Source organism: Monodelphis domestica, chromosome 1 (genome assembly GCF_027887165.1).
Source record: "Monodelphis domestica isolate mMonDom1 chromosome 1, mMonDom1.pri, whole genome shotgun sequence".
Lineage (NCBI taxonomy): Eukaryota > Metazoa > Chordata > Mammalia > Didelphimorphia > Didelphidae > Monodelphis > Monodelphis domestica.
In genome coordinates this window covers 509,156,890-509,181,842 of record NC_077227.1, presented here as the reverse complement: position 1 = coordinate 509,181,842, position 24,953 = coordinate 509,156,890, and the positions used below count along the sequence as shown (strand labels likewise).

The 24,953-nt window shown below is 46.6% G+C and overlaps 2 protein-coding genes across 4 annotated transcripts; one reads left to right on the top strand and one right to left on the bottom strand.

Moving 5' to 3' along the window:
- Positions 1-2,456: 2,456 nt before the first annotated feature.
- On the bottom strand, positions 2,457-15,391 carry RBPJL (recombination signal binding protein for immunoglobulin kappa J region like). Its single transcript, XM_007475828.3, has 11 exons — positions 15,165-15,391; positions 13,150-13,275; positions 11,449-11,519; positions 11,176-11,282; positions 10,708-10,882; positions 9,638-9,775; positions 7,251-7,360; positions 6,876-7,025; positions 4,178-4,333; positions 3,959-4,062; positions 2,457-3,788 (listed from the first exon to the last, which is right to left on the bottom strand). Exons 1-11 carry the CDS (start codon positions 15,389-15,391, stop codon positions 3,515-3,517), a joined length of 1,638 nt encoding a protein of 545 aa, XP_007475890.2. The 3' UTR covers positions 2,457-3,514.
- Positions 14,736-24,917, top strand: MATN4 (matrilin 4). 3 transcript variants are annotated; one of them, XM_007475833.3, is made up of 11 exons: positions 14,736-15,241; positions 18,514-18,647; positions 18,951-19,520; positions 20,056-20,178; positions 21,862-21,984; positions 22,076-22,198; positions 22,427-22,549; positions 22,701-23,114; positions 23,481-23,633; positions 24,248-24,352; positions 24,519-24,917. In XM_007475833.3, the coding sequence occupies exons 2-11, from the start codon at positions 18,572-18,574 to the stop codon at positions 24,575-24,577; spliced, it is 1,869 nt and encodes a 622-aa protein (XP_007475895.2). In that variant the 5' UTR covers positions 14,736-15,241; positions 18,514-18,571; the 3' UTR covers positions 24,578-24,917. The 3 variants fall into 3 exon arrangements, with proteins under 3 accessions (XP_007475895.2, XP_007475893.2, XP_001379571.2); XM_007475831.3 differs by having other exon boundaries at positions 14,742-15,241; positions 18,948-19,520; XM_001379534.3 differs by lacking the exon at positions 14,736-15,241 and adding an exon at positions 17,108-18,407 and having other exon boundaries at positions 18,948-19,520.
- Positions 24,918-24,953: the final 36 nt, after the last annotated feature.

Genomic DNA, 24,953 nt, shown 5'->3' with positions numbered 1-24,953 from the left:
AGGTTTGTGGAGAGTTTCCATTTCCTTTGGAAGGTTTTGGAGCATTTTCTTTTATATTATCTTCTGTCTGCTCTGTATTTTGTATTTTGGCTCCATAGAATGTGTCCAAAGTCGCCCCTTTCTTCTTATTTTTCTTGGTATTTTGGGGCTTCTGTGGTTCTGTGGAGTTTGCCATTTCTGAATGTGGAGGATTAGTTTTTCTTGTCTCTGTCTGGTGTTCAGAGGCAGTCCTGGGCAGATAGTTCTATGAGCTTTCCCTGGGTTAAACTGAATATGCCTCACTGGAACTGGAATGGAAGGGTCGGACCACGAGGCCACACTCTCCCCCTGGCTCGATTTCCGGAAGTTGCCTTCAGAATCCCTGGCCGTGAGGCTGTTTCGTCGGCCTGCGGGGGGATGGGCTGCCGCTTCCCCAAGCTCCGAGAGCACAGACTTTCACTGAGACTTGGATAGCAGGATCCAGCCCGTGAGGCTGTCTTGCCCGCCCTGAGGGTTGCTGTTGTTTTGACCAGCTCTCTGCAGCGGAGGCCCCAGGCAGTAACTTTCACCCTGACCGACCAGCTCTTTGCAGCGGAGGCCCCAGGCAGTAACTTTCACCCGGACTGGGACTTGGGTAGAAGACCCTGAGGGTTGTTGTTCCTCAGACCCTGCTCTCTGAGCCCGGCGCGGCTGCCGCTTCCGGGAGCCTTGGACTCTGCGCTCCTACCCCTGAGGTCCGAGGGATCTCGGGTTCTGGCTTTTAAGGGGAGCCGTACCTTTTGAACCGGGTCCAGGTCCAGGAGGAGGGTTCCCAGGGTCTGTGCTGTTGATCGTTTTGAATTTCGGCGCCTTAGGAGCTTATCGTTTGAGATCGGTCGGGAAGGGTTTTCAGGAGATCTGAACTTCAGCTTTCTCTAAGCCGCCATCTTAACCGGAAGTCCCTAGAGACAATTTTTAATATTTATTTTCTGACATTTTGTGATCCAAATTCTTTCTCCCCCTCCCTCTCTTATCTGATATAGGTTATACATGTGCCATTATACAATACACATTTCCATGTTTGTCATGTTGTGAAAGAAAATACATATTGCACATATAAGAAAAAAAACTCATGAAGGAAATAAAGTGAAAAATGGTATGCTTTCAAAATACATTCAGAAACCATCAGTTCCTTTTATGGTGGTGGATAGCATCTTTTATCAGTAGTCCCTTGAAATTATCTTAGATCCCTGCATTGCTGTAGATAAGTCATTCACAGTTGATCATTGTACTTTATTGCTTTTAGTGTGTACAATGTTCTGGTTCTGCTTATTTCACTTTGCATCAGTTCATAAAAGTCTGCTGTATTCTTTCCAGGCCAGACCACATATGGAGTGCTGCATTTAGTTCTGGGTATTGCAACTGAGGAAAACCAGGGATGGTGTCTGCCTTCCATAATAAGGCAGCCAAAATGGTGAAGGTCCTGAGTCCATGTGAGATAGACATTGGGGAGGAACAGTGGATATTTTTCCCATGGAAAGAGGAGACTCAGGAGGGACAGATAGTTCTCAAGGATTTGAAGAGAGCTATCCCATGGAAAAGGGACTAGATTTGTTCTGTTTGGGAGGGTGAGAATTGTCAGAGGTTAGGAATAATATCCTGGCAGTTAGTTAATTAATTTTTAAATTAAATTAAATTTTATTCTCAGTTATATGTAAAAAGTTTCTAACAGTTTAAAAAGAATTTTGACTCTCAAATTCTCTTCCTCTCTTCCCTTTCTTACTCCCAGATGGTAAGCAATCCCATATAGATTTTAAATCTGGAATCATGTAAAGCATTTTCTCATAGTAATCCATTTATGGAAGGAAACTTGAACAAAAAATATATTAAGAATGAAAGTGGAAAAAGTTTGTTTTGGTTTGGATTCAGACTCCATCAGTTCTTTCTCTGGTAGAGCCATTATTAATGGAGGACACTACCTTGACACTCCTTGGAGATCTTCAAGAAAGGGCTGGATGACCTCCTGTTGGTATTTGATTTGAGTTGAATTAGATTGACTCTGAAATACCTTCTGCCCCTGAAATTCTGTGAGTCTGTTTCCTTATCTGTAAAATGGAAATGCCTGTACTTCGTTCTATTGCTGTCTGTCTGTGAGGCAGAGCCTTCAAGTATCATTATTCTCATTTTCCAAGAAACTGGAGTTCTTGAAGGAGCCGCAGCTAAATGGCAAAGTGGATAGTGCTCTGGCCCTGAAGTTAGGAGCACCCATGTTCAAATATGACTGTGCAATCCTAGACAAGGCACTTAATGCTGTTTGCCTCAGTTTCCTTATCTATATAATAAGTTGGAGAAGGAAATGGCAAATCTAAACCCAAGAATCCCAAATGGAGTCATAAAGAGTCAAGACATGACTGAAAACAGCCTAACAATAATAGTTATACTGAGGCTCACTGAACATCTTCCCCAAATGTTTGGTGATCTGTATTTCATTTTTAATATTTTTATTTTTGAAGTGAAGCTTAGTTATTTAAAAATAGTTTATTTAAGCATTAATTTCTTTAGTTGATGAATAAAAATGATGTGCCTTGGTTTTGCATATTCAATTAATGTTTATCCTTTAAAAATATTTCCTGTGGGCATGGCCTAATGAAATGTGCTGCATATCCCTAAGCTAGTAAACTGAAAAAAGCATTGGAGATCGAGTCAAAAGAACTAGGTTCAAATTCTGGCTTTGCTTTATAATAGAGCTTCATTTAACTAGTCCAATATATTTCAAGACCCTTCTTGTAAGTTGAGAATCACACATAATAACAAACCCCATTATTTAATAAGTATTTCTAATACAAACATGCCTATGACTTCTTAAAAAAAAAACAAACACCTTACTTTCCATCTTAGAATGAATACTGTGTATTGGTTCCAAGGCAGAAGAGTGGTAAGGGCTAGGCAATGGGGGTTAAGTGACTTGCCCAGGGTCACACAGCTGGGAAGTGTCCGTGGTCATCTTTGAACCCAGAAACACTTATCTCTGGGCTTGGCTCTCAATCCACTGAGCAACCCAGCTGCCTCCAATTTATGGCTTTTCTTAAACTTATCTGAGCTACCAGCATCACTACTCTTGTACTCTGGGGCCATTACTAATAACTAAATAGCATTAATGAAACAATTGAAGCTTTGCTCTCTCAGTCATGTCTTGTAGCAAGTGAGACCTCTAGATAGAGACTGATGGGGTGAATGTTTGGAGCAAAACAATGTAATCACTCACACTAAGGCTTCTCAGAGTGAGAATGAGTATTATTGGACCAACTCTTGTGAGGCTTTTTAACATATAATTAAAATTATTATTTTGTGTATTTTAATTATGTCTCTAGATATGTTGAGTTCACATAAAATGAAGTCTTATCATATTATCTGGGAGTTCTTGGTCAAATTACTTCCTTCTCTGGGCTTCAGTTTCTCCATGTCAGATGAGGGGTTTGGACTAAAATAACCTTTAACATATCTTCTCACTGTAAATCTTATGGTAGACCACCTACTCTCCACCTCCATTCCTCCCCTAGCTTTGAATGAAGAGGTGGAAATTGGTGCGAGTGAACTCATGGTGGATACTTTCCAAGAGGGCATCTGCATTGGGAGGCAGCTCAGGGGCTCCCGAGGGGGGTGGCCGGCCACTCTGCTCTGGGGTATAGGTGAAGGAGAAGGCACTGGAGTACAACAGCCCATCAGCACGAACCAGGCTTACTGGCACTGTAATGGGTGTTCGCAGCCATCGCCAGGCACTGCCAAAAGCTGCCACATCGGGTACCACACAGACTAAGGACCTGGGACTCCTGGAGGCACAAGCCAGATCACAAAATTTCAGTGCTATAAAGAACTTTAGAACTTGAAATAGATGAAATTCTAAAGATTAAAGTATAACCCCTTCATGTTACAATTGGGGAAACTGAGTCCCCCAGAATCAGACTCATACTCTCATAACCTCCCCAACCACCGTCTTTACCTGTACATGGTCTCAGCCTCCACATCACCAAACCAAACTTTAAGTCCTGCATGGAAATTCTCACCTAGAAGCTCCAGGGTTGCCACATCTCCCCCACCACTCAGCTGTGGGGCAAAAGGTCTTGAGTCAAACTAGTACCGGGGACAAGGGACCATTACCCTCCCTCCTGAGAACTGTAAGGGTCAGAGAGTCCCCCTAGGCTGGGGGGGATCAGAGTACCTCTAAGGTACTGATGAGGGGCACTGGGGTGACAGGCTCCTGAGTACAGGCTAGGCTGGTGCTGAAGGAGAACTCCACTGACTCAGTGCCAATGATGGTCCAACATGAACTATCATTCAGCAGTGCCCGGTTTGCTTCCTTGGGACAAGGTGAAGCCTAGGAGAAAGTAGAAGAAAATGAATAAAGAAGAAAGGAAGAGCAGGGCAGAAGGCTGGGGATCCCCATTTGTTTTTATTCCCTTCAACCACATCTGCAGTCCAGAGATTGACTTTTTTTAATCCTTACCTTCCACCTTAGAATCAATACTGGGTATTGATTCCAAGGCAGAAGAGTGGTAAGGGTTCTGCACTGAAGTGGTGACTAAGTGACTTGCCCAGGGTCACACAGCTAGGAAATGTCTGAGGCCAGATTGGAACTTGGACCTTCAATTTCCAGGCCTGGCTCTTTATCCACTGAGATAACTAACACCTTTCTCCCCCCCCCCCCCATTGATTTTAACACCACTAACTCACTGTGTGTCCATGGACAACTCACTTTCCTTCTTTAGGCCATATTTCTCCCTACTGTCGAATGAGGGAATTGGAGATCATCTCATTATAATATCTCCCATGGAGACCTCTTTGACTCCCAAGGCTTCAGGTACTACCTTTCTGCAAACATTTCTTGTGCCCTGATGGATCTTCCAGGTTTCTGAACAATATCTCCAAGTTCTTTCAGAAAATTTCTACTAGAATATCCCACTAGCAAATCATACTCAAAACCTCAAAGCAAGACTTTCCACTAAATCTCTAGGGCTTTCTGATTCCACCATTTCTGTCTGTGGTACAACCATTCACCTCATTATTTGTGTTTGAATACTTAGTGTCATCCTTGACTCTCCTCTCCTCTCATCCTTACAACCTTTTAGTTACCAATTTCTGCCAAATCTTCCCCGAAAAACATTTCTTGTATCCATGCTCTCTAGTTTGATAGCTAAAACCCCCACATCTACCTGCAAGATTATTCCATAATATCCTCCTAACAGATCTTCCCACAGCCAGTTTCTCCCACCTGTCATCTATCCATCTATGGAAGCACCCAGAATAATTTTTCTTATACATGGGTCTTATTACATCACCTCTGCTCAAAAGTGGCTTCAGTGGCTCCTTATTGGCTTCTGAACCCAGTTCAAACACTTTTGCCTAGTTTCCAAGGTCCTCCATGATCTGGCACTAGCCAACCTTTCTAGTCTTCATTTAAACATCTCTTCCTTTTCTCTCTAACCAAACTGCTCTACTCTTTGCCCATCCCCACCTCACCCATGCTACTTGTTGTCTCTCTCCTCTCTCCTCCATGCCTTTGCTCACACTGTTCCTTATGCTTGGAATATCTTCCCTCCTTTTTTTTCATTTGTATAATTCCTATTCACCCTTTGAAGTCCACCTCGATCCTTGAAGCCTCCCTTGTTCTCCTTAGTAGGGAATCACAGATGCCTTGGACCTCATATATATAGCATTTCATTTTGTCTCTCCCAAGTGTACTTCTTAGGAATTGTTCTATAGTATAGTTACCAATGTTGTTTTGTTATTCCTCTATAAGTCCTAGATAAATTTAGTGTTCTTTACACAACAGAGAGATGCATTGTAATTTCTCAGCACAAGTAAAGGGTTTCTTGGTTAAATAAATGAATGCTTTCTATGGCACTTTTCCGTTATATTCAATTTAACTTCAAGTTAAAAAAAAACAATATTGTGTATTGCTTCCAAGGCAGAAGACTGGTATGGGCTAGGCAATGGGGGTTAAGTGACTTGTCCAGGGTGACACAGCTAGGAGTGTCTGAAGCCAGATTTGAACCCAAGATTTCTTGTCTCTAGACTTGGCTCTTAACCCATTAATTTTCTTCACTCTTCCCACAAAGAATATTTGTAAGAGCTTGTACTAGGGACACAAAGATTAATGGCTCTAAAGGAGCTAATACCCCACTGTGGGATATTACATGTACCCAATTTAGCATGACACAAAACAGGCTATGTTAAAGGCAAAAGAGAGACCTGGGTTAAGTGCTTTAGGAAAATTTAAAGGGAAAGATCAATTTCATCTGGGTGACAGTGGGTGAAGAGAGTTTGTGATGTCACAGGGAAGAGATGGTACTAAATGTGGGACCTCAAGGAGAAGAAGGATCTTAAGAGATGGAGATGGAGAAGGAATGGATGCCAGGCATAGAGGATGGTGTGTGTGAATTTGAAGAGCTGAGAGAGAGCATACAGTCCAGCTTGGTTAAAATGTAGAATGCATGAAGAAATAGAAAGAGAATTAAGCCTGGGAAGGTAGATTGTAGCCCGATAGTGGAGGAGAGTGAATGTCAAGCTAAGGAGTTTGCATTTTGCCACATGGTAACATAGAGTCACTGAATGATTTTGAGCAAGGATGTAATGAAATATGTAAAGACTAACCCTAACCCTAAATTCTGAGGATTATTTTTTAAAATATTACATGGGGTTATTCTGGTGAGGAGAGGAAAGAACAGCTTAAAGTCAGGATTCAAATCCCAGATCTCACTTGTGTGACTTGGGGTATTTTCAACCTTTCTTAGGTTTCAGTTTCCTCATCTGTTAACACGAGGTCTAAATGACCTTGACAGCCTCCTCAGCTCTCAATCTATGATCCTCTGCGACTATATTTTAAGGTCCCTCCTTATCCGCTAATCTCCCAGGCTCACCTGGAATTGCACAATCTTTTCCATGGCAAGGCACAAATAGGTCCCCCCTCCTGGTCCCCCCCCTGGGAACTGGAGTGCACATTTGTGTAACTGGGAGATAGGTTCATCCACATCCAGGAGTGCACACTGTTTAGCCACTTTGCGGATGATCTGTGGGAGAAGGGGAAAGAAAGAATCTAAGTACCAGGGAGGACTTGGCCAAAGCTGCCAACTAAGACACTAGTACTCCCCCCCAACCTCCCAAGGAAACTTTCTGAGGCTCCATGACGTCTTCCTCTCTCCTGCCCCTGCCCCTAAACCCTGTAACCACAGTCACCTTCCATGTGGACCAGAAAAAAATCCACCTCCACTCAATCTGGTCACTTGGGCTCATACCATGGGGGGCAGTGTGATGCCCGTGACCGTGCAGACCAGCTGCACTAGAGAACCGTAGCGGACATAGCCTTCTCGGAGAGGGAATTCTCCTCGGGAACAGCAGTCATCGGCTAAGGAAAAGAAAGAGGTGCATGAAAGAGCATCAGCCCTCTTCCCCGCTGTTCCCCGTCATTGCCGCTCCACGCCCACCCTAGCACCACAAATGGGCTTTTGGACTTTCTAGTGAGGTCAGCTAGGTCTGATGGCAGGACACAATAACAACCCACACTGATAGTACTATGGTGGCTTATGGCTGACAAAGGATTTTACACTCATTAGAGCCTCAAAACAAGAGTTGCTATAGGAATCATTGCCAGGAGAAGACTCAAAAGGGAGAGATGACTTCCCTAAGGGGACACAGGTATTAAGAGACAACATGGTACCACTGACTTTGAAGCCCCATGGCCATGATTTACATTCCAGCTCTGCTACTTCATACCTGTAGGGCTTTGGGTAAGTCACTTAAACAAAACAAACCCCTTACCTTCTGTCTTAGAATCAGTACTGTATATTGGCTCCAAGATAGAAGAACAGGAGGGGTTAGCCAGTGGGGGTTAAGTGATTTACCCAGGGTCACACAGCTAGGAAGTGTTTGAGGCCAGATTTGAACCCAGGGCTTCCTGTCTCTAGGCCTGGTTCTCAATCCTCTGGGTAAACTAGTTGCCCCAGAGGAAATAACTTTAAAATAATAGCTTCAATGTCCATATTAAGATAATGTGTGACCTTGTTCAAATCATTTCCTTAGTCTCCTCAACTGGAAAATAAGGTGATCACTAAAATGCACTAAATGATCATGTCTTTTCCACTCTTAATTCATTAGCCTATGTAATTATAACTACATGTGTGTATATAAAATGATATATGTCCTATGTAATTATAACTAATGCATAATATGTTGCTTTAAGGTATACATAATAGTCCTATGAGTCAGGTATGCCTGTCCCTACTTTAAGATGAAAATATTTTTCCTTTCCGAGTCCCAGATTTCTTTACCAGTATGATAGGGATTACCATACCTGTCCTATGAGCCTTGCACAGAGCTGACAAGGAAATCAAATGGGACCCTAAAGTGATTTAGTAAAGGCTACAGCATTATATAGAGTGTCCCAAATGTCTTAGTGTGGTTTTTAGCTCTTAAAACTGAACTAAGACTTTTGGGACAAACTGCATAAAAAGAGTCTATTCAAAGTATGATTGCAAGTATTTGAAACTGGGATTATAGCCCAACTCTACTGACACTAGATTCTTCTGAAGTTCAGGCGGCCTGGGATTTCTGCCCTAAACCTTTGGATGGAGTAAAGGCGTATGGGATGATGTAGGTATGAGTGGATTGAGGAGGAATCTCCTCTGTTGGAAACTGGTGTCTTTTGTGTGTGTGTATGCTTGGAGTACGGAGGAGGGAATGTAAACAAGATTCCAAGGCTTCCCAGACTGGGGTCAAAGAGCTGACCATGAAATGGGATCCCATGGGGAAGAACTGTTAGCTATAATGAAAAAGTATAGAGTGTGTTGGAAAGATTTCTGGACTTGGAGTCAGGAGAACAAGGTTCAAATTCTGGCTCCAAAATGTATCAGCTCTGGAACCATATGTAAATGATTCAGTGTCTCTGAGCCTCACCTGTAAAATGGAACAATGATTTTTTTCATTCCCCACCTCACAAAGTTGTAAGGAAAGAGCTTTGTAAATGTAAAATCACCACGGAAATGTTAGCTAATATAATTACAAGTGTCTGAATCTCTCCTTCCCCAAGGAACAGTGAATTAGATGGCCTCATTCCCCTCTAAATTTCTCCCTTCCAATCAAGGCCACCTTGAGAGAAGCATTGGAGGCATGGTGGGAAGAGGCTTCAGTCAAGAGTCAGGACACCCCTAGCTCTGGGACCGATTAGCTCTGTTCCTCCAGAGTAACTAACTTCTTTTTGATTCTCCTGTATAAAATGAACTAGCCTCTGGGATCCTTCCTGCTTCTGATCCTCTGATTGATTCTGTGATCCAACTTGAGGTTGGGGAGTGACCTTCAGCTGGGTGGGAACATAAGCTCAACAGCCAGATGGGCATCTTGGTTCAGAGGAAAATTTCAGTTTGTTGACAATAGATGATAAGACTACAGATCCCTACACTTTGCCACTGGGGGGGGGGGGGGAGAAGGGGAGGGAGACAGCAATACAGATGGCTTAACTTGGTCTTGTTTTCAAGACCCTGGAGGGTGCTCTGTATCATGGATGTAGTTGATCCACAAAACAAACAGGGGAGAGCTGACTGTAGGAAAAAATCCTCTTCTTCTGAGGGCTATTTGAAGATGGGAAGGTAGATGGAGATGTGGGTACATCTGAATCCAAGTGCAGTACCCAGATGCAGGGTGAAGGCTGCCCATTGTCTGGCACTGGCGATGAATGCACCTCCTTCCACAGAGAGGTATCGTGTGGAGACGGTCTGGGATCGAAGGCGGTTAAAGAGGGACACCTTGGATCCAGAGGAGATGCATACTGTGGGGGAAGGTGGCAGTCAATGACACCTATTCAAGCTTGGCTCCTGTCCCTTTTCATTACCCCCACCCCAATGGCTGTTCCTTATTTACAATATCCTTCTTTATCTCCTGACTTCTTCTTTGCCAATATCCCCTTAGGTCTCAGGGGCTAGGAAGAGGGCCTGAAACTCTGCCTTTATTGGCACAGGAACTCCTAGAGGAGGTCAGGACCTTCATAGAAACGTAATGGTTTTAAATAGTTGCCTAGAATCCTGAAAGGGTAAGTGGCTTGCTTAGCATGATACAGTCAATAGGCAAATCAGAGGGAAAACTTGACTAGGCTCCTAGATCAGCTCTCTATAAACTACCCCTTGCTGCCTGTCTTTAAAACTCAGGTGAGTATAATCCAGCTCAGAGGCAATGGGGAACATTTTCAAGATTTAGAATCAGATGGACCTTGGTTCAAATTCTGACTCCCTTATTCCCTATGTGTGGGATTTTTAGCAAATCTCTTCACCCCTTTGGGCCTCAGTTTATCTCTGAATCTTTTCTTAGTTCTGAATCTTGTGAGCTTACTTTTAGAAAACAAGGAAAACAAGCCTTCCAGCTTCCAGCCTTCACTATTCTTCCTAGTCTCTGAGCCCAAAGAGTAGCAAGACTCAGTTCTTTCATTGTCTAATTGTGACTCTTGCCGCTACAGTCTGGGAACCAACGGGAGGCTTGACCTCTATGGCCATGCCCCGTACAGGATCGGGCTCAATGGATTCTGCCAACTCTGACATTCTGTCTTTGAAGGTTCCTTCCAACTCAGGCTGTATGACTCCCTGATTCCCAAGGTCCCACTCCCTTGTTTCCGCCCACAATCTTCCCTTCACCCCGAGCTATGCTTTCTTTTTTCCGTTCCTAATCCGTAGCCCCACTCCTCTGATTCAGGCTTATCCCCTAGCTCACGGTCTGTATTTTTCAGTGACTGCTTCTTCTGAGACGGCTTGGAGATGACCTTGATGAGGCGACTGTGGAAGGTCCCTAGCTCCTGGCCCCCTCGCAGCACCAGCTTTAACACCAACCGGAAGTGCTTTCTCTTGTCCGAGTCAGAGATGTAGAGAGCTTTGGCGCAGCCGAATTCCTAGCCAGCCGGCGAAGCGGGCAGCTTTGCCTTTGTCCTGGGGCCATCGGGCTCAGTGAAGCCTTTGCTACCCAGTTGAAGATGGCTTAAAGGGCACCCAACCCAAGCTCCCCCAGTCACTCCGACCCCCTCGGACTGCCCAGCTAGATCCCCCTCCTCCCGAACCCCGCACCAGTCCCTCCTATCCAGCTTTGGACGCTCCCTGCCCAGGGTCATGGTCTGGGGAAGAGGAAATGCAGCCCTCCCAACGGTGGCGAGGTGGAGATCTGTCTGCTCAACTTTCCCCTCCTCACTCTAGAGTCCGGCGGCTCCTCGAAGCTGAGTTTTTGGGTCTCCGCGGAACCGCCATCCAACCCCATGTAACCACAGACTGTGCATCCCGCCTCTCCCGACTCGTTGGCTAGAACAAACCGCAAGTGAAGGATGAAATAAGGCTGGAATTCATCATCCCGTGGACTCTTGCCCCTGAGCTGTGGGACTGCACCCTCATTCTCTAGACCTCTGCTGACCCCCAACCTAAGGGCCAGGGAGGAGCCTGTGGAGTAAGTCGTGCTTCCCCCATTTACCTTGTCCTTGTTGCGGCTTAAGCCTCCAGCCTGGGCCCATAAGATACACACAGGGTGGGGGACAGAAGAATCTACAAGGAGAGGCTGTTGTTACTTCAGAGACAACGGAAAGACCAGCTGCTAAGGGGGAAAGTGTTTGTATATATTCCAAATCTATTCCAATCCCTCAGAAGGAATCTTAGAGATAATTTTAGAGATGAAGTGGAAAGAGGCCAAGATTTGCGAATCAAAAGAAATGGGTTTAGATTCCAACTCTGAAACTTATTAGGTCTATGACCTTATCAAGTCACTGCTCTTTGAGCCTGTTTCATCATCCAGAAAATTCAGAGCTGATTTTCCATACTTACCCCAAAGAGTTTTTTTTAAACCCTTACTTTCCATCTTAGAATGAATATTGTGTATTGATCTCAAGGCAGAAGAGTGGTAAGGGCTAGGCAATGGGGAATAAGTGACTTGCCTAGGGTCACTCAGCTGGGAAGTATCTGAGGTCAGATTTGAACATAGGACTTCCTGTTTATAGGCCTGTCTCTCCATCCACTAAGCTATCCAATTGCCCCTCACCCCAAAGAAATTTATTTTAAAAAAAGAAGCAGCTATATAATTTTTTTATTTTAAAATTTAAGTTTAAAAAATGCTACTACCCAATAAAGTTCATATTATCAATGAAGACTTGGTTATAAGGGAAGAAAATGATTAATTGATCAGAAAAAGAGATGGGATTACTGTTTGGAGAAGGAAGAACAATTGATGTATATCTGGAAAGCTGCCTGAAGTTCCTGAAATATTTGAAAGACTTAGAAGGAGACCACCACGAATAGATTCCCTATAGAGGATTCATGGAAGAAGAGTGAGAAGTAGTGGTTGCGTTGGGTTGGATTGACACCTGAATGTATTAACTGAAGTACCAAGAGATCAAAATTAAAATCCTCATATTTCTATTCTCTGTGCATTGTAGATTCCAACCCAAATGGAAGTCTTTGCTTCTCAAATATATTCCATCAACTGTCTCTTCTGGGCCTTTGGTCATTCACTTCCTTATATTTGCAGAGGTTCCTTTCTCCAAATGTGAATAATTTTTCTTTTAAAGTCCAATTCAGATGTCACCTGCTCATGTAAGTACCTTGAACACAGGCACTTGTTTTTTGTTTTGGTATTTTCAGCACTGATGGTAGGGGCTGGGACAGGGTATGATTTTAAGAAACATTTGTGAACTGGTTTCAGATATTTCCTAGCTGTGTGACCCTAAGGTAAATGGCTGAAGACAGAAGGAAAGGGTTAAAAAAAAGAAAGAAACATTTCTGTAATTGTATTAAGTCAAAGTATTCCTTGATCCCAAAGGTAATAAATACCTTCCCACTCAGTTCCTTTTAGGACTCTTCATTTTGTTCCTCTTTGGGTGAATTATTTTTATGTTTGCCTTATTCCTTTTACTAGCATTAGGAGGGGGAAATGATATCTTATAGAAACTGGACAATCTCCTCTCAGGGAAGTGCTCTGTACATTGTAGGTGCTTACTACAAGTTTGTTGAATAAATGAACTTCAGATGACAATTGAGAAAACTAAGAAATTACTTGTCCAAGTCACAGGAAGTTGGTAGATGGACAAGGTTGGGCCTGGGGGGTGCTGCAGGGTACTTTTAGTAGGGGAAAGAGAGAAAATAGGCATTGTGGTTCCTCAGCTTTCCAACCACTCTCTCCTACCTCTTCTCGCTCCCATAGGATTTCTGGGCTACTTTGGCATGTAAAATTCGCACAGTCTGTTCAGAGTGCATCTGTAGACATCTTCGAACTCCATCACGGAGGACTGCAGAAGGCTCTGGGGGTGACCTAGAATGAGTAGGAGAGAGGGAAAGAAGGGGAAGGAGAAGAAAGAGGTGTTGAGGTCATTAGCAAGGACCCATGAGAAACTTGGACATGTCTCCCAGTTTCAGGGAACTCTGGGTAACCAGAAGTGGGCACCAAGGAGCTGGGGCATGGCCACAGGCTGTGGTCTAAATATTTGGGCTGCCGGGTGTTCAATGGGGCTTTCACAGGGCCTTTGCACTGGTCGCTCCGCGGTACGACCACCCAGGCTCCCCCCAGATGGTGTGGCTCAGTGCCAGGCTAGGGCAAAGCAGAGGAAGCAGAGCTTGCACAATAGCTGCTCTTGTGCTCCAATGTCAGCTCCCCTATGTCCCAGCCTTACTAGTGGCTTTTTTTGAGGATGGAGAGAGAGGGTCCAGGGGAGAAGGGGGTGAGCAAGAGTGTTGGGTGGTCAGTAAATGTCTGTGGAAAGAACTAAAATTTTCTCTGTCCAAACTTCTCTCCTTTCTTCCTCTCGACAGCGCCCTCAGGAGTTGTCCTGTAGTTGAGTCCCCACTCTCATTGGAGAATCATCCATAAGCTTGAATTTTCAAATTGTGGGGATTGGGGCTCACAGCACCACCAACCAGATTTCTCCTACCTAGTGAAAATTTGAAAACTTCAAGCTGGATCTCCATCCCCACCCCCAACTCCCCCACCTTCAGCTAATAGGCTTCCCTCTGTGGTCCTAGACAGACACAGGACTGTGGCTTAGTGGGCACCGGGGTTAGATATTGGCTGGATCATAATGGGAAAGGTAAGAAGAAGAAGAAGAAGAAGAAGAAGAAGAAGAAGAAGAAGAAGAAGAAGAAGAAGAAGAAGAAGAAGAAGAAGAAGAAGAAGAAGAAGAAGAAGAAGAGGAAGAGGAAGAGGAAGAGGAAGAGGAAGAGGAAGAGGAAGAGGAAGAGGAAGAGGAAGAGGAAGAGGAAGAGGAAGAAGAAGAAGAAGAAGAAATAGGTTCTCAAATCCCATCCATGTCAGATTTGTTCCCTGACAGAAAAGGATGCCTATTGCATCTTCCATGCTTACTCCCACTTCGGTTCAGAGCATTTTGTGAAGAGCTCCTACTGTATGGAGCTAGTGGAATCTTTCGGCTGACTTAGGGCTGGGGGTGAGGACATAGGGAAATGGGACAGTTTTGCGAATTCAGCCTAGCTGCATCAAGTCACAGAGGTCGTGAGTGCTCTGGAAACACTGGGATATGGGAGCTTGGAGGTCCTGGGACTGGCATACCATTGGAGTGGGAAGTGGCTATTCGTGGTTTTGTAGTTGAGGGGAGACTTGGTGAGAATGAAGAAAACTGGAACTCCCAGCACTCCATCTCGCCTCCCCCCGCAGATCCCAGGCGCTTAGCACGGGCCTAGCATAGTAGGTGCTCAAAAAATCGTTTATTGGCTGACTGGCGCCTAGGATCATCCCTTCTAGGTCTTCCCGGCAGAATCGCGCCCTTGGAAATATAGTACTCTCGCTCCCTATCCTGCCCGGAATGTGATGTTGGAATTCTCTTGCATTCCAGCAGAAACTAAGCCTATAAAAGCTATCCTCCCCTCCCTCTGCTACAGAGCTGGACTGTGTGTCGGCACAGGACCAAGTTTCAGTGTGTCTCAGTTTTTCTCTGTATAGGGCGCAAAGAGGAGCTCCCTCCCTCTCCCCAGCACTCATTTTCATTCACACACACACACACACACACACACACACACACACACACACACACACACACACACCATAGGCCACGCCCTTCAGCTGGGGCGGGGGGCTCTCTCGAGTTTCAGTAGGAGGGGTCGACCGCTCCCCTAGCCCCTGAGTTAAATGCGGCCACCGCTTCTGCTCCCTTCAACCTGGACCCGTGGCAAGGAGCCTGTTTGCTTTCCTACCTGTTCCAGCAGGACAAGGGACTTGGACAATCTGTTTCGTCTTCTCTCTGACCCTCGGAACTCTCTAGTCGACCCAGGTGAGTGAGGGGTCCTGGGGGCAGCGGAGGGTCTGCAAGGAGAGATAGCGCAAGCCTTTTAATCTTGAGAAACACGGCGAAGGGTCCGCTTTGGACTGAGATACTGTGTTTCCCAAGAACCACCTCCCTCTTTAATGATGATTTTCTCATAAGATAAAGATGATGATTTCCTTATCTTGGGGAAAGACTCTTTCATGATCTTTTCCCATAACCCCAGGGTCATTGCCTATTGGTATCCATTCCAGATCTTACCGTTACTCGGGTATCCCCATAGATAAGAGCCTTTTATCTCAAGGTCTCCACAGTTAGTCAACTCAGAGCTGTAAATCCTTCAAAGTGGGACGAACCAAATAGACCATACCCCTTATCCAATGGATACTGGGGACTACACAGTCCTCCATTCTAAACAGAATCCCTAAATTCTTTCCTGAATCTATAGAGCTCCCTTAATCAGTCCCTAATGAGAAGGATACATAAAGTTTCTCCTAAACTCAGAAATTTCTCATACATTTCTCCCACATCTGTTTCAATTCCCAGATACCCTTTCTCCACAGCCAATTGGAGAATCTTCTGAATGATTGTAGGGGAAAGAGAAATAGATTGGGCAGGATTGGATCAGGAGGCCTGGGTTCTAGTCTCTTCTCTGCTCCCCAAGTTGGTGTGACCCAGTCACATTCCTTCTCTAAATCTCAGTTTCCTCCTCTAAAAAAAAAATAATAAAGGGATTGGACTAGACAATCTCTAAAGTCCTCCTCAGCTTTGATAATCTGTAATTCTCAAAGTCTTAGGGACTGTTGAGGTCGGATGACAGAGCAGAACATCATGGTTCTTAGAACACGAGTTATTAGCTTGTGGAGAGAATACAGAGGGACTTTGGGGTGCTTCATCAGATTAAAGTGGTTCACATGGGGGGCCCTTGACCCTAGGTGGAAGTCCTGGTTGGTGGAAGGGAGGAGAGAGTAAGAGAGTGAATCACAGACCCTTAGAATGTCAGCTGCAGAAGGGATGATAGGACACAGAATAACTGGAAGCAATTTTAGAACATGGAATTGTGGAGCTGGGTGACACTTTCAAAATCCAATCCCTTAATTTCACAGAAGGGGAAACTGAGATCTGGAGACTTGGAGACCTGGAAGTAGTAGGGGCAGAGGCAGGAGTAGACTGACTTTTAGTCCAAGGGATCTCTCCACTGCACCATATTTTCTCTCAAGGAAAACAGTCAAGAGACATGAGAAGGGAAGAGGAAAGGATGGCTGCAAGGCTCTCAGAGCTCCCCAGTCAGCACCTCCCAGGGATGCTGTTGGCTTTTCCTGGCCCAATCCTAAGGAGCTCACTTTTCCTAGCACTACTCCTCCCCCTGCAGCTCAAACATCTGGGTTCAATAGGATTGCATGTGACTGCCCTCAGCCTGACCATAAGGGATCCATTGAGGACAGGTTGGCCAGCCACTATTTTGGGGCTTTTTCTTTCCTTTTCTTTCTTTCTTTTAATCCTAGCAACTGGAAAGGTCTAGGACCCGTAATAGGCGGGCTTGGAAGTCTGGTTAAAAATAGCTCTATTCACCCAGCCAGACTTTGGGGTTGGGGGAAGTGGGGCGGAGCTTTGAAAGAATAGGGGCGGGGCCTGCACCTTCCCCTTTCTCCCAGAAAAGAAAGTAGAAACAAAGGAGGAAAGAAACAAAGGAGGAAAGAAAGAAAGAAAGAAAGAAAGAAAGAAAGAAAGAAAGAAAGAAAGAAAGAAAGAAAGAAAGAAAGAAAGAAAGAAAGAAAGAAAGAAAGAAAGAAAGAAAGAAAGAAAGAAAGAAAGAAAGAAAGAAAGAAAGAAAGAAAGAAAGAAAGAAAGAAAGAAAGAAAGAAAGAAAGAAAGAAAGAAAGAAAGAAAGAAAGAAAGAAAGAAAGAAAGAAAGAAAGAAAGAAAGAAAGAAAGAAAGAAAGAAAGAAAGAAAGAAGGTATGTGGGGCAGCCGGATTAATTAACTCTGACCGTCTGCAACCTTCCCCCCTCAGTCCTGAGTAGGGGCTGCTCAACAAGTTAAAAGATACCTGAGTGATTTGCCATTTCCTTCGACAACTCATTTTACAGAGGAGGAAGCTGAGGCAAACTTGGTGAAGTGACTGTCCAGAGCTACACTAAATCTCATAAGTGTCTGAGACTGGATTCGAACTCATGAAAGCTAGTCTTTCTGATTCCAAGCCCAGTGTTCTTTTCCATAGCACCACCTAGCTTCTGAAGTTTCAGTAGACTCAAGTGCAGAAAGGCTTAAAGTCTGGGACCCTAACTTTTAGACCTGGCTTTTCTAGTAATTGGTTTCATGACCTTGAGCAAGTAACTTTTCTTTTCTGGGCCTCAGTTTCCTCTTCCGTAAAAGAGAGGTTTCTTTTGAAGCTAACCTTCTAAGATCGAAGGTGAAGACTCCAAGTCCAGTCGGAGGGGGCGCCCCCGGAGGACTGGGGCTTTCAGTTGCGTGTATGTGGGGAGAGGGACAGGTTCTCTCACCCGTTCCTCCCGGGGGATCCATGGCTGCACTCCAGGAACCAGAGGTCCACGAACCCCAGTTACTCGAAATTCTGAGCCTCTCACAATCCTCGCTCTCGGTCTCTACCCCTTTGGCCACCCAGCACTGCGCTGTGCCCCAACTCCTTCCAGCCCTGCTATATCCATTCCCTGGGCCTTATCTCCAAGGCCTCGGGACGGCTCTCCGCCCAGGCTCAGCTCCCCTCCCCCTCCTCCTATGTTTGCTCTAGGTTCCGTCACCTGCTCCGCAGCTGCCGGCTTCCCACGCTGGCTGTTCCGAGTGCTGGGGATGCCACTATTTGACCTTAGTGGAGCCCCTTGGACAGCGCCTGGGGTTGGGGATGAGGAGGCAAGAATAGCTCTTTAAGAAGCAGGGCAGGACGTCTACAATCAACCTCTGTGGAGGAGGTTCCCCAGCTCTCTAGGAGTGAGATCTCTAACTGCAGCACACCCGTGTTTGTCTTGGCTGCTCCATCGCCGTTACGCCCATCCTCCCAAGGGCGCGGCCATCCCTAGAGGCTTGAGGTTTTCGGTCTGGAGTTGGGGTGGGGGAACTGGCATCAGGCGGGAAGCGGTACAAAGAGACCCCTTGTCAGCCCCAGTCTTGGGGGCGGGATGTGTGTGGAAGGAGAAGGTGACCCGGGTAGTGCCAGGTAATTGGATTTAGCTACCTGGAGTATAGGAGAAAAGAAACGGGTCAGTGCCCTGCTGCTTTGGGCTCTAGGGATGACTACCTACTTATTGGCCTTTCTTTTCCAGGTTACATCTCGGCTCCCTTTGCTAACTAATTAACCTGTTCGCACCTTTTGCAAGTACCATGAGGCTACCGCCCTACGCCCCGCTGCTTTTCATCTTACTGGTGTCTCTGAATGCTGAACTGCAAGCGACTCCAGGTTAGTCGAGGATATTTCTTGACTATTGGCACGGAGCTGGGCTAGGGAGAGCCGAAATGGAAAGTCGATTCATTCATCGAATTATTCATTAAGACCCTGCCAGGTGCAGAATCCTGGGCTAGACGTTAGGAACCTACGAAGTTAGGATTAGACCCAGGATTTTCCCTTTGTCCCACGTCAGGCCATTTGCCGGTTTCCTGTGGTCCCCACCCTAGTAGAAGGTGGAGCTCACAGCTAACCCTCTGGAGTCTTCTTTTGTGGGAAAATCATCAGACACTCCCTTTCTTCTCTCCTTCGCAGCAGGCTCGAAGTGCAGGACAGGACCTCTGGACTTGGTATTCGTGATCGATAGCTCTCGTAGTGTTCGCCCCTTTGAGTTTGAGACTATGCGTCGCTTCCTGGTGAATATCATTCGGGGTCTAGACATTGGACCCAATGCCACCCGCGTTGGCGTGATTCAGTATTCGAGCCAGGTGCAGAGCGTCTTCCCGCTGGGAGCCTTCTCCCGAAGAGAGGACATGGAACGGGCCATCCATGCCATCGTCCCCTTGGCGCAGGGCACCATGACGGGCCTGGCCATCCAGTATGCCATGAATGTAGCCTTCAGCGTTGCCGAGGGTGCTCGCCCTTCGCAGGCCCGGGTGCCTCGTGTCGCTGTTATAGTGACTGATGGACGGCCCCAGGATCGGGTGACTGAAGTGGCTGCCCAGGCAAGGAATCGGGGTATAGAGATCTACGCAGTGGGCGTGCAGCGCGCTGATGTGGGCTCCCTTCGCGCGATGGCATCTCCTCCTCTGGATGAGCATGTTTTCCTAGTCGAGTCCTTCGACCTCATACAACAATTCGGCTTCCATTTTCAAGGCCGATTGTGCGGTGAGCAAAAGCTAGGTCTGGCGAGCGAGAAGGCCTCTATCGGGGAACCCAGCCACTGTCTAGCCACGCCCAGTCTCCCAAGGTCCCTCCCACAGCTTCCTTCACTTTAAACCCCATCTGTCAGGGCATCTGCACGAGTTTAACTTTGTCTTTACCCATTCCCTGGCTCAGCCCTTCTTGGCCTGGCTGGATTTGCGCCTTTATGTTAACTTCCCTTTACTTCCCTACTTAAGTAGTCTTTCCTTCCACGCTGCCAGAAAGTGCTTGTCGTATTGACTCTCACACAGAGTCTACTGAGCCTTCGCACCTCAGCCCAGACTATGCCTGTACTCCTCACTCATGCTATTAGGATTAAAGACTTAGCCCTTCCGGCTCTGGGGCTTTCCGCACGTGGGTCCTGCTTTCATTCAGTCTATTGGCTCTGTCTTCTCTTACGCAATTATCTCTCCAGCCTCCTCTTTCTCCTCACCGAGAGTATAAGTCACAGAACTGACATTTCCCCCCCTCCCTCCACTACTTGACCCTGTGTCCCCAGGAGTGGACTTGTGTGCAGACGGAACTCACGGCTGCCAGCACCTGTGCGTCAGCACACCGGGCTCCTTCCACTGTGCCTGCAACCCGGGCTACCGTCTGGCACCAGATAACAAGAGCTGCTCAGGTAAGCTGCATCCCCTAGAGAACTGTAAGTCCCACGGTGACCAGTTCAATTCCATTTAATTCGACATTAAGATCCATCAACGTGCTGATGATACAAAGGTGAAAAACATCAGTTACTGCCCTTAAAGAGTTCTCAATGTGATATGCACACAAATACATGTGAAATCTGAGAGAAAGTTTAAACTTCCTTAGAGCCCACCATCCTCACTCAGGCAGCCCTGGGATCTAGAAACATCATCAGACACTGGGAAGCAGGACAGCATTGTTCCATTCATGGATCAGTTACTTGCCTTCTTTGATCCTTTCTTTTCTCTGTAAAATTAAAGTAATGGACAAGTCATTATTTTGCCCTTTAAGGTCCTTTTCAGCTGTCACATTCTATGATTTTTGATAGTTCCCTTGCTCAGAAATCCTCAGAAACTTAAATGCCCCTAGTTCTTTTCTCATTGGGCCTTCTATTTTCCCCATCTTATAAAAATATATGGTTTGCAAAAGCACTTTGAGTTAGAGTTAAGGGACTACTAGGCTAGTAGTAGCTAGTACTAGGCTACTGTGACCCTGGCCAAGTCACTTAACCTGATTGCCTAGCCCTTGGCCCTCTTCTGTCTTAGAATTGATACTAAGACAGAAGGTAAGGGTTCCCCTCTGCCCCCCCCCCCTTTTGAAGTGTTCTGCCCAGAGTCACCTAGCTAGTAAATGGCTACGGTCAGATTTGAACTTAGAAAGATAAATCTTCCCAGTGGCCCTTTATCCCCGGTTCTACCCAGTTGCCCCATGTATATACAAATGTATAGTCAGTCACTTGAGTGTGTGTATTTTTCTCCCCATTATGCTGTGAACTCTCAAAAGTCAGGATTCATGTCTTAAACTATTCTGTAGTCCCCTTTCCCCTCCAGAAGCCTCAACAGAGGAATATAAGACAGGCTTTGAGCCAAGAGTTTGTTGACAGACCTAGTTGGGGGGTGGGTGGGCAAGAGATAGAGTCTAACTACAATTCAATTCAACACAAATTTAAGTCTCACTAGGATTAAACCTCGGATATGGAATGCAACCTCATTTCCAAAAGCTTATTAGTATGGGACTATCTTCTTGTTAGTGGAGCTCAGTGCTCTGCAAAGGATGAGGAAGCCTGGACAGCTGGGTTGCTCAGTGGATTGACAGCCAGGGTCAGAGGCGGGAAATCCTGGGTTCAAATTTGGCATCAGACCCTTCCTAGCTGTGTGACTCTGGGCAAGTCACTTAACCCTCATTGCCTAGCCCTTACCACTCTTCTGCCTTGGAACCAACACACAGTATTGATTCTAAGTCAGAAGGTAAGAGTTTAAAAAAAAAAGATGAGGAAAGCCTTTAAGTCTTATAAGAGGGAGATGTGTACAATTAGGTGTTATATAAAGCAATATTAGCTCATCTTTCTGCATCATTTTAAGATTTCACAAAGATTTTTTCCTGACTGGTGGAGAGATAGTGCAAGTATGATCTATATTTTACAGGTGAAGAAACTACACAGTTAAGTTAGAAAGTGTCAGGGTTGGAGTTTGCACGCAAGTCTCTCAACTCAATCTAGCACTCTTCTATTCACTATCAAAATGAAGCTCCCAATTGCCTCAGGAAATTGGGGGGAGGTTTGGGAGAGGGTTGAGGCAAAACTATGGATTTCATCAGAGAGACTTCTCCTCTCTTCTAGCAATTGATCACTGTGCGGAAGGAATCCACGACTGTGAGCACCTCTGTATCAGATCAGACGGCTCCTACACCTGTGGCTGCCGAAAGGGGTATGCCCTCCATCGAGATAAGAGACGCTGCACCGGTGAGTGAGAAGCCAGGCGCCCTGGGCCCCAACAGCCACTGCGCTGCTGCGTGTCCTGGGACTGAGTGGCCTTCCCTGTCTCTCCTGCCAGTGATTGATCACTGCCGCTTCGGAAACCACAGCTGCCAGCATGAGTGTGTCAGCTTCCCGGAGGGGCCCCGCTGCCGTTGCCGCCAAGGCTTTGACCTGCAGCAGGATGGCCGGAGCTGTCAGGGTAAGGACTGGAGCATTGACGTGAGCATGCGCACCTCTGAGAAAGTGGAGATAACTGGGAGAAAGGTGGGCTGGAGGAGAGGAGAGAAGATAATTGAGGAGAGCATAAAAGGAGGGGGGGAGACTGAAAGGGCTTGCTTGGAGAAAAAGGAGGGGCTTATTTATGCATTAGGGATAGAGGGATCTCTCTGTCGTCGTCCCCCTCTGATGGCTGGTGTCTCCGTTTCAGCCCGAGATTACTGCAATGGTGTGGACCACGGTTGTGAATTTCAGTGTTTGAGTTCTGGCAGTTCTTACCGCTGCATTTGCCCCGAGGGCCGACAGCTTCAGGCCGATGGGAAGAGCTGTGACAGTGAGTTAATTGGGGGGCGGGGGAGGGCGAAAGGGATGGGGAGGGGATTTTATACATAGACAATTGGAGACCATTTGGCACCTGATGCTCCCTACGAGATTCCCCACGCGACCCTCCTGGCCTGTCCCGAGATTGGCTTCTTCTCCCATAGGGTGCCGAACGGGCCATGTGGATCTGGTTCTGGTAATCGATGGCTCCAAGAGTGTCCGACCACAGAACTTCGAGCTGGTGAAGCGGTTTGTGAACCAGATAGTGGACTTCTTGGACGTGTCTCCAGAGGGGACACGCGTGGGCCTGGTGCAATATTCGAGCCGAGTGCGCACGGAGTTTCCTCTGGGCCGCTACGGAACTGCGGACGAGGTGAAGCAGGCAGTCCTGGCCGTCGAATACATGGAGAAAGGCACCATGACAGGGCTGGCGCTGCGTCACCTGGTGGAGCACAGTTTCTCCGAGGCGCAGGGTGCTCGGCCAAGAGCCCAGAATGTGCCACGCGTTGGCCTGGTCTTTACTGATGGCCGCTCCCAAGATGACATCTCAGTGTGGGCTGCTCGGGCCAAGGAGGAAGGTAGGACCCAGAAGGAGGGGCGGAGGCAGTAGGGGCTCCATGGAAGAGAAAATAGATTCGTAGTGAAAAGAGCATTGGAGTTAGAGAATATGGGTTCAGATCCCAGTTGAGACCATTACTACCTGTGCAACCTTGGACAAATCACATCCCCTCACCAGGCTCCAGTTTTGTCAGGCATAAAATGAGGAAACTGGGTTATAAGATCTTCCAGCTCTAAATTCTGTGATGTGGGTACCACTCTCAGGAAAGAGGTGTGAACATACAGGGTCTACCACGTATTCCAGAGTTGAGGGCAGGAGCTTGCTTCTTTTGAGGTCTTGCGTGCGAGGGTTGCCTCCTGATTTTGACTGTGTCTGTGGTCCTCAGGCATCATCATGTACGCGGTTGGGGTAGGTAAGGCAGTGGAGGAGGAGCTGAGGGAGATCGCGTCGGACCCCCCAGAGCAACATGTCTCCTACTCGCCTGACTTCAGCACTATGACGCACATGCTGGAGAACTTGAAAGTTAACATTTGTCCTGGTGAGAACAGCTTCCCAAACGAAGAAGGGCAGCTCGTGTCAGCCCCAGTTAGCTCTACCAGTCTCTCTCCCCTCTTCTCTTTGGTATAGTAGAAAAATTGTAGACCATGGAATCAGAAGATCCCTGCATTCACTCGCTCTGAGAGCTTAGGCAAAATTCCTTCCCGTCTGTGAGCCTCAATTTACTTTTCTGTAAAATGAAGGGAGGTGGAGTTGTACTTCATATTGTAGTATGGCAAGGGCCTTGGGTTTGGAGTCAGAAGATCTGAGTCAGAATTCCTACTCTTATTGTGTGAGCTTGAGCAAATCATTTCAAGCAAGCAATCAATCAGTCAAATCACAAGCATTTATTTATTAAAGGCTTGCGATGTGCCGGGCATTGTGCATCAGCTTCACCGGCTTCAATTTTCCCCTCTGTAAAATGAAGGGGTGGATTTAGATGATGTCCAAGGTCCTTCTTGTAATTCTAAGTCTCCGCAGGCCTGAGCTAGATGGAGGAGGTTTGGGGGAGGGGATTCTAAGGGAGTTAGTCATCCCACGGGGCCCAGGGTCGGTCTCTTCGGACCCACACTTCTGAAGCACTGATAATCTGGTTTTCCTATGCCTTGGATGCAGAGGAGGGGAAAGGGGCGACTGAATTGCGGAGCCCGTGCGACTGCGATAGTCTTGTGGAGTTTCAAGGCAGTGCTTTGACGGCGCTGGGAAATTTGGAACAGAAACATATCCTCAAGAATAATGGGCGGGGACTTGGGCGGGGGCAGGAGAGTCCTAAGGTGGTGAGTCAGGCCCCTGAAGAATTTACCAGATCTAGGCAAAGGCTTTCTCCCCGGGTAAGGGCAGGAGGGTGAGGAGAACAAAGGCTAGAAATTTTCCTTAATGCTACCACTGGTCCAGCTGACGGCTCGATTGGAAGACCTGGAGAATCAGTTGGCCAATCAGAAGTGAGGGTCAGCAGCAACTGGGACCCAGGCCGGCTTGCAGCCTCTTCGGTCCCTTCCTGCTCATTCTGGAGAGTAGGTTTCCTGAGTAGGCAGCCCCGGAAATGGGCGACGCTGCTAGTAAAGCACAGGAGGCCGGAATCGCTCCCACACTCTTAAGCGGGACTCGAACAGGCTCTCAGATTGCTGCGCGGACTCTACCTGAACAAGCTTGGGTTCGCCGCACTTTCGGCGTCCGGACTACGACTGCAGCGCCTGCTGGCCGGGGCCCAGCCCCTTAAATCATTGTGTATTTATGTGCTCTTGTTTTTGCTATTTTTTTTTAAATAAAAATTGTCTCTATTCCACTTGCTAGGATAAATGTGTCGGTCCGGCGTCCAGTC

Excerpts from the sequence above, each read along its gene's own strand:
- RBPJL (XM_007475828.3), bottom strand. The coding sequence starts at position 15,391 with ATGAGAAAATCATCATTAAAGAGGGAGGTGGTTCTTGGGAAACACAGT. Across the intron at positions 11,520-13,149 it reads TCCTATGGGAGCGAGAAGAG|ATTCTTCTGTCCCCCACCCT; the intron begins GTAGGAGAGAGT and ends CTCTCCTTGTAG. Across the intron at positions 4,334-6,875 it reads AAAAGATTGTGCAATTCCAG|GCTTCACCTTGTCCCAAGGA; the intron begins GTGAGCCTGGGA and ends ACTTTCTCCTAG.
- MATN4 (XM_007475831.3), top strand. The coding sequence starts at position 18,572 with ATGAGGCTACCGCCCTACGCCCCGCTGCTTTTCATCTTACTGGTGTCT. Across the intron at positions 20,179-21,861 it reads AGATAACAAGAGCTGCTCAG|CAATTGATCACTGTGCGGAA; the intron begins GTAAGCTGCATC and ends CCTCTCTTCTAG. Across the intron at positions 23,115-23,480 it reads TGCTCGGGCCAAGGAGGAAG|GCATCATCATGTACGCGGTT; the intron begins GTAGGACCCAGA and ends TGTGGTCCTCAG.